Genomic DNA, 8,865 nt, shown 5'->3' on the forward strand with positions numbered 1-8,865 from the left:
ATTCGAAAGGGATTAATCGCATGACAATCAAATATGAGGAAAAAACTTTCACATAAATCAATACTAACTAATGTAAAGAATATCATTCTGATTACTATAGTCCCCGCCTTGCATGCGATAGGGACTAATAACATAAAGTTACTATAAAAGGGTATGCAATGGTGTTACCTTTTAAAGGAAAATTTTTATTGGGGAATCCAATCTACAATTTATTTCCATTGATTGCCATTGAGAGGGTATTTACTGTTAGATGATGTTATTATTGAGAGGGTATTTAGTGTTAGGTGGTGTTATTGGAACTATTGACAGGGTATTTGGTGTTGATGATGTTATTGGAGTAAGATAAAATGTTTTGTGATGAGGTTGTTTATTCATTAGAGTTATTTACTGATCTTGGTAGGGTAGGAGGATTTTCTAAATCTTGGTTGGTAGGAGAATGTACAGTTTTAAAATTCAAAATTGGTCTTCACATTAACTATCTATCCATTCAGGTTTTGAAGCAGAATTAGATTGCACATGATTCAATTAAGTGGGTTTTAAAAAATATTTAAAATATAAATAATCAATGAAATAATTATATTCTATATCATCAAGACAAAATATGAAAACTTTTTTCATCTATTTTTAGGAATTTATAGGGTAAGTTCCTTAGATAGAACACCAAAAGACACCGCTCACAAACAGATCACAGATCAATACACCAGTATTCTTAACATGGTTAAAACCCTCAAAGAGGGAAATAATCTATGACCTGAGCCAACGCGGTCACTTCAGGCAATTTATTAATGTAAAAGAAATAAAATTTACATAAGCTTCTCTCATGAACGGTCACCTTAAAAATGACCCTCCATGCTATTTAAATAGAGATCATGGACCAATCGGGTGTTGAGCCATGGATCAAGTGTCGGTAATACCGAGGAGAGAATGAACCGTCGGATCACTTCATGTCTAGAACATATCATGACAATCAGATTCTAAGTTACAAAAGTACATAGTAAAGAAACACACTACCTAACTCTACACTAGACCAATTTATATTAACTATTTCCTATGTGTTGGAATATCCTAACATTTAGAAGTCAAAATTCCCTTAATGAATGGAATTGCAGATTCTTTAGCAGCAACTGCTAGTGCTTTTAGAATTCCGATTTATCCAAATGAAAAGTATGAGATAAATGTTAGACACTGATCTAGGTGGCTCCAGACACATGCAGAAGTCCCAGAGGACTTAGAAAAGGGACAAAATTCAAAGTGGTCAGATTGCTCCCAAACCAGCATTAGATTGAAGTTCTCATTGCCCTGATTGCAATGGTGCGAACGACGCTCAAATCTGAGTTCGTATGAGGGAGAATGAGCTAGTCAAAGTTTTGGTCAAAGTTGCACTGTGGGCCAAGTTTAAGTGTCCTACAAATTCACCGTCAACCGGCGTGGGAATCTAACTCTTGAAAACAAGCGAAATTGTGACCTCGTTAAATTGCCCAATATCCCTTATTTTTGAAATATTCGAAAACGACTATTATAGTTTTTCCCTTGGAAAAAAGTCGTAATTTCCATTAATAATAAGAAATTACATTTTGTAGATGCCATAGCATATGCATATTGTGGCTAGATAGCCAGTCAGATGAGTGATACAAAAATGATACAAAAACATGGTCTCCTCGCAGGGAGCGTTGTAAAAAACATCCCAAAAATGGTGACTGTCTTTTCACAGAGAGAAAGATAACTGTAAACATCCAAAAATGGAAACTGTCTCTTCATAGAGAGATCGATAAACTGTATTGTATGTTCATGTGCATCTTAAAAAAGAAAGCAAATCATAATTATTTACAATTGTTCAAAAAACCATGATGGGCTTATAGCCCCTGTTGAGCATGCAAATCGATGAAGGGTCTGTTGGCATTATCTTAGAAGATCTTGGTACAATTTCACAAGTTGTTTTTGATTGAGGTGGAACAGGTGCAGAGGGAGATCCTTGTTGCTGGTTTGGATGGTGATTGACAGATGCTACTGATGATAGTTGTTGATGACTATCATAGTCTTGTCTTAGATATTTTGTCTCTAAATATATTTTATTATCAAGGTCATGTAACGACCTATTTTTCCCCACTCTGCCTGGGATGGATGATGTCATGTTCTTGTTTTATCATGTATAAACATTTGGTATATCCCCACTGGGTTGGGAGATGGATGTAAACATGAGTCTTTGCTGATAGGAAGGTAATTTATGATGTATAGAGTCTTGTTCTTCTTGTAAGAACATATTTTTGCAGACCTTGCTTACAGTTAGGGGGAGCATGGACAACACACTTCAACAGATCAGAGAATTCAACATGTACTCAGGGGGAAGATAACCCTTTGCCCTTGATGACAAAGGGGGAGAGTGACTTGGGGTTGCCATCAAGTCCAAAGGGGGAGATTGTTGGCATTATGACACAGGTGTTGTCCTTGATGGCAACTCACTCAGATGACAGATCATAGTTCAGGCTCACAAAATGAAGGAAAAAGAGGTATACGCAGGTTCCCTTTGACCAAGCCGCGTATACACGCGAGTTCGAAGACCAAAAGACGCGTATGCGTATACATGCACTTTCACGCAAGGAAAAGCATTTACATTTTGGAAAACTTGGTTTTGGTCCATGGTATTTGGTCCTTGGTATTTTGACCCATGGTATTGGTCCAAGGTATCTTGTCCGAAGTGTTGACCCCAGGTATTTGGTCCAAGGTATTGATTCTAAGTGGTTTTGGACCATGGTATTGAGTAAGGCCTAAGACTATAAAATGAGAAGGAGATCATTAGGCATATGCACTCAAGCATTGAATATCTAATGAAGAGCAAGATCTAGAATACTGGTCATTAGGTTATGGTGCATAGCTGGATCGGAATCAAGGAGAAACCTGAGCGCTTGAAGAAGGATAAGTTCTATTGATGGGTCAAGATCTTAAGGCTTGAAGAGAAGTATCTTTGTGTGGTTTTGATCTTTTATCTGAATAATTGGCGCATGTTGTAATCTGTAAATCTGATGATCTGGGTATAACTGATGTTTGAATAGTGGTAAAGGTTAAATCATATTTTACAGATCTGTACGCAGGTTCAGTATAGCAAAGGCGCATATACATGCTGGTTCGGCATTTCAAAACTGCATATACGCAGGACCACCTTCAGAAAAGTGCGTATGCACACAGGTTCGACACATGGAAGTAGCGTACATCTCATAAAATATGTTTTAGCTACTTCTGTTTAATGTTGCAGTGTTTTGAGTTCTGGTTACTGTTACTGTATTCTAGTTACAGCATTTAGAAAAGTGATTGTTTGATTCAGTTTTGGTTGGTGCAAAGGAGATTGGTTAATGCAGATATATTTGATGTTTGATTGATGTTATTGATGGATCCAGTCTGAAAATTTATGAAACGTGGTCCCTGGAAGAAAAGAGAAGGTTGTAGTCTTCTGTAGGTTAGCACCTACGTACTAGTAAACACATCAGCTAGTACAAGAGCTAAGGGGGTTGTAGCTCCCTTCCAGGAAAAGCTGGAGAACGAGAGAAGGTTGTATCCTTCTGCAGGTAGAAGCTTGCGTACTGGTATACGGCTACACTAGTACAAAATTTGTAAAAGGAAGTTTCTTATTAAAGAAAGATAGAGACAATTGCAGCAGGTGGTTTTCACCCACATTGGGTTTCCACCTTATATCTTGTGTTCATGTGTGTGATTGCCTGTTCTGTTTACTACACCTGATTACTGGTTATATGGTTCTGATACACAGATTAAAGATCAACTAACTAAATTATAAGTTTGCAAGGTATACGCTGGTTGCTCTAAATGCAGTTGCGTATACATGCAAGTTTCATTAACAGAAGTAGCGTATATAAATCAGTTTATGGAAATGAAATATTGTTAAATTGCTAATACTGATTCACCCCCCCTCTTAGCATTATTTCCAACAGGGTCTATGATAACGCTGGTAGAAAACTCCATCGATTTCTTCCTGAATTAACCAATCATCATCCTGCCTGAGCGCTGCCTCCTTTGATAGGAAGTCTGCCCCTGAGTTGTGCTCCCTGTAAATGTGATGACAGACAAATGAATCAAAAGATGATATAAGTCTGTGTGCCTCAGCCAAAATGTGCCTCAATGAATATGCAGAGCAATGTGATGTTTTATTTAACCAGTTGCATACTATTTTGGAGTCCCCAAATAGTTGAAGATGAATGCATTGTTTTTCAAGTGCAAATTGTATGAGATGTTTTGCAGCACTTAGTTCAACGAAGTTATTAGTGCCCCTCCCTAATCGCATTTGGATTTTGAAGCAGTGAGATTCATTAATATATAATATGCCTCCCCCCCCCCCCCACATCCTCCTTCCTGGGAAGATCCATCAAAGTATGCCCATGGGATGGATTTATCAATGGATTCAGGCTGAATAACTCTAGTGGGAGGGTTAGGGTCTTCTTCAGGAAGGAGGTCAAAATCAGCAATGACCCTGGACATTATGGAAGGCCAATGAGGGGCCTTTAGATTGAAGATCAACTGATTTCTAGCGATCCAAAAAGCACAACACATGATTAATGGCATGTTCCTTTCTTTGCCACTGTGTCCATTACACCAATTGTTCCAAGCTTCAATAATGTTGCTACCCTGCCATGGTTTGATGGAAGGGTAATGTACTGTAATGAGATTCCATTGTTCTGTAATGATAGGGCACTCAAGAAAAAGATGCTCAGTGCTCTCCTCGTCCCTTCTGCAGAGGTGGCACCAGAAAGGTCCATAAAATGATCTTTTCATCAAGTTGAGTCCGGTCGGGATCTTGTTAAACAAGATAGTCCACATGAGCATGCATGTCCTAGGTGCAACCTTAAGTTTCTAGAGTGCTTTCCATGAGTGCTCGATATGCTGCGGTTTTGCAAGTTCCATCAGCTTCAAATATCCCTCCTTAGGTGAATATTTCCCATGTTTGGCAAAGGCCCATATAATCTCGTCCTCGCCATCAGTAATCCGAATATGGGCTTGAGTAAGAGCTTCTGTGTAATCTTGCCATTCCTGATGCCATTGAGCGGGGAGATTTATCTCAAGGGCAGATTTCCAAGCCTGTTGGAATAATGTAGAATTTTTATGATCTGCAATATGGCTGATATGAGAAATGCCCTGACTGGATAAGAATCTTATCAGATCTACAGGAAGTCTATGGGCATTTCCACATCCAATCCAAGGATCTTCTCCAATACGCACTGCGTTGCCATCTTGAATTCTCCAAGTTAAACCCTCTCGAATAAGAGAGATAGAGTTTATCACCGCCTTCCAAATAATAGAAATGCTGCTGTTGCTCCTTTGGTTCTGCTGGACCCAGTCCATGATATTAGCAGGGCTGATATATTTTGCATAGGCAACCTTGGTCCATAGACTGTGAGATGTAATGAGCTGCCAACCCAGTTTTGCAGCCAGAGCTCTGGAAAAAATGTCCAATCTCTTTATACCCCATCCTCCCCATCGCTTAGGTCTTGCAATAATGTCCCATTTAACCCATCATCCCCATCGCTTAGGTCTTGCAATAATGTCCCATTTAACCCATGCAAATAATCTCCCCTGCTGATTACCTTTCCACAAAAATCTGCAACAAATATTTTGCAACCTAGCCAGAATTCCCCTGGGAATCCATGCCAAGGTCATCCAGTACACAGGTGTTGCTTCCAGAACAGCTTTGATAAGAACAAGCCTACCTGCTCTTGAGAGGTACCGATGGTACCAGATATTGAGACGTTTTTCAACCTTTGAGATCAGCCAGGTCCAATCTGCAATTTTGTATCCTTGAGGTTTCAACCTGTATCCAAGATATCTCAATCCCTCTTCTATATTATGGAGAGTAAATGGAAAACATCTTATTGCAAATTGGATTTCATGCTGAGAGCATCCGGGAGCAGTCAAGGTAGATTTACTGACATTGATGACCATTCCTGTAGCCTGCTAAAAGAGGCCAAATGCATTCTGAAGAGCAGATATGTCTCCTATGCCCCCATTCAAGAATATAAGGACATCGTCCACAAAAAGAAGGTGAGTTAGGGTGCAATTATCCGTGATTTTGATGCCAACGATTCGACCCCTTCTGTGTTCAACACTTATGATTTTGCTTAGACCTTCCATGATGAGAAGGAACAATAGAGGGGATAGAGGGCATCCCTGCCTGAGTCCTCTCTCTGCGCAGAAAAAAGGAGTGGCAGCACCATTAAGAAGAACACTGAATGTGACATTAGTAATGCAGCTCATAATCCATTTAATATATATAAAGGGAAATCCCAGATGTGTTAAAAGCATTCTAATGTATAACCAATTTACCCTGTCAAAAGCCTTTGATAAGTCGACCTTTAAAATCATGCCTTTCAGTTTTCTCAAATGAACTGAGTGAAGTAATTCTTGGGCAGTGCCAATGGCTTCATGAATCTGTCTGTGTTGGAGAAAGGCAAATTGCTCAGGGGATATATGAGCCGAAAGGACAGGTTTGAGTCTATTGGCAATGATTTTGGCGATGATCTTATATAAACAATTGCATAAGGATATAGGGCGAAAGTCATTGAAAGATGAGGGATTATCTGATTTGGGTATGAGAGCTATAAATGTTGATTTAATAGCTGAGGACATCCTTCCTGTCTTTCTGCAATCCTCCACCACTTTAAGTAGATCATTACCCAGAATATCAAAGAAAGCAATGTAAAATTCGATAGTCCAACCATCTGGTCCTGGACTCTTATCCTTCTTGAACCATTTGATAGTGGCCTCAAGTTCCCCCATTGTCACTTCCTTAGTGAGCTCATCTTCTTCCTCCTGATCAACAAACTGGGAAAAAGCTTTGCTGTACGCATAACTTCTAGTATATTGGCTCCCGGGGGGGCCTTGTATATATCTTTAAAATGAGAAGTGGCTAAGTTAGCCAAGTCTCTGGAGGTGTTAACAATGCGTCCTTGTTCATTCTGAAGCTCCCAAATAGTATTTATGGCCTTCCGACCATTGGCAAACTTGTGGTAAAACTTGGTATTGTCATCCCCTTCTTTTAACCAAATCGCCCTACTTCTAAGTCTCCAACTTTCCTCTCTGTCTTTTAAAATTTGAGTTCTCTGCTTGATGAAGGCGGAGATATGCTCTTTTTGTTCCTGAGAGGTATATGTGCCATCTGTGTTTGCTTCAAGATTTGTGATGGCTTGTTCCGCCTCTCTTAGAATAATGTCTTCTTGCTTCCTTTTCTTGTGCACCCATTCTTTGGAAATGCCCTTTAAATCCTTAAGTTTACGAACAAATCCCTCAGCAGTGTCCTCATTTTCTCTGATTAGATGAGTTTGCCAATATTTAGTCACCAGCTTTATATAGGCAGGATCCCGAAGCCATGAGGAGTTGAATTTAAATGGAGCTCTGATTCTGTGTATACTATCATCCAACTCCAGGTATATTGGACGATGATCTGATATTCCTCCAAAGCCCACCCATTGCCTGATACGGGGGTGTTTAGCTTGAAATGCTTCCTTGATGAGGAAACGGTCCAATCTCCTGGCCAGACTGTGTTCCCCAATGCGATTGTTTTTCCAAGTATACTGAATCTTAGCTGATGGTATGTCAATCCAGTGATGATCCTCCAACAGGTTTGTGATAACATCAGTTAATCCATCCACTTGAGCCAAGTGTCCCCATGATTCCATGAAACCCAAAGAGAAATTAAGGTCTCCTCCGAGAATGATGTTATCAACCTGCATGATAGAGGTGCTGAATAACCTTCTCCAAAATACAACCCTATCTTGACAAGGACCATATACATTGATTACTCTGATTTCAGTCTCCAGGGCTGCAGAGTATATGTCTGCCCCTATAAAACCACCACCACCCCAAATACTTCTCAAATCAATAGTTTGGTTCTGAAAACCAATTGCAATACCTCTAGATCGCCCAGATGCATCCAAAGCATGAAAAGTCCATCCCGACATCCATGATTCTAGTAAAGGAGTGATCAAACTAGACATACTCAGGGTTTCTTGTAAGAAAATGATGTCAACAGGAACAGATGAAAAGAGTCACCTCAGAGCTAGTTTTTTGACAGGGCTAGCTAACCCTCGACAATTAAAGGATAAAATATTCATGGAGGGGGAGGGGGGAGGGCATTCCTTGCTCTAAGAACCCTATCAATGGTTTTCTGTTTCCCAAGGGCCACCTCCTCCCCAGCCTGAAATTTAGCTCTGGAAAGAGATGAGGGGCGACCCCTGGTAGGCTTATGAGAAGCAGGAGAAGCCTCAGCGTCCAAGCCAACTGCATCCAGCCCTTTCTCTTTGGCTTTGGAGCAGAGAGGGTATCTTGAGGAGGAGGATACAGATGGGGAAGGTGGAGGGTGAGAGGAGAGAAGATAAGTGGAAGGGTGACAGGAAGTGTAAATCGGAGGAGGCAGAGGCAGGGTGCAAGACAGAAAGGAGGCCAGAGCCTGCCCTGCTAGATGAAGGATCAGATGATCCATCAAGGCAGTGATGGGGGGTGTGGAGAAATGTGCAGGGGGAGCCAATGCATGATTAAATAAATGAGATGAATGAGATGAAAGAGATGCCTCATGAAATGATATAGGAGCATGAGAAAAAAAAGACATACCTGATGAGAAGACTTCACCCTGGGCTGCCCTGGATCTCGTCATTGGAGGAGAGGAAGGCTGAATAGGAGCCTTTCCACACTTTTTCTGCACTCTAGTGGTAGGTGTCTCAACTGTATCAGAGGTCTTTAATTGCTCCTCTGTATGATCCATTGTATGATCCACTGTAGCAGGCTGTTGAGGCTGTTCAACATGGGGATCCATATCCATTTCCTGAGCAATCTTTTTGTTCTTTCGATTGAGTGGGCAATCCCTGAAGA

General features: G+C 40.5%; 1 protein-coding gene across 1 annotated transcript; it reads right to left on the minus strand.

The window, feature by feature from the left end:
- Positions 1-6,779: 6,779 nt before the first annotated feature.
- LOC149156209 (uncharacterized) lies at positions 6,780-7,958 on the minus strand. Its single transcript, XM_089444673.1, has one exon. It carries the CDS (start codon positions 7,956-7,958, stop codon positions 6,780-6,782), a length of 1,179 nt encoding a protein of 392 aa, XP_089300799.1.
- Between the last annotated feature and the right edge of the window lie 907 nt (positions 7,959-8,865).

This window comes from Pinus tabuliformis, chromosome 9 (assembly GCF_031772625.1).
Source record: "Pinus tabuliformis cultivar Carrire ecotype Pingquan chromosome 9, CPIR1, whole genome shotgun sequence".
NCBI lineage: Eukaryota > Viridiplantae > Streptophyta > Pinopsida > Pinales > Pinaceae > Pinus > Pinus tabuliformis.

Coding starts and splice junctions, on each gene's coding strand:
- LOC149156209 (XM_089444673.1), bottom strand. CDS start 7,958: ATGTCGGGATGGACTTTTCATGCTTTGGATGCATCTGGGCGATCTAGA.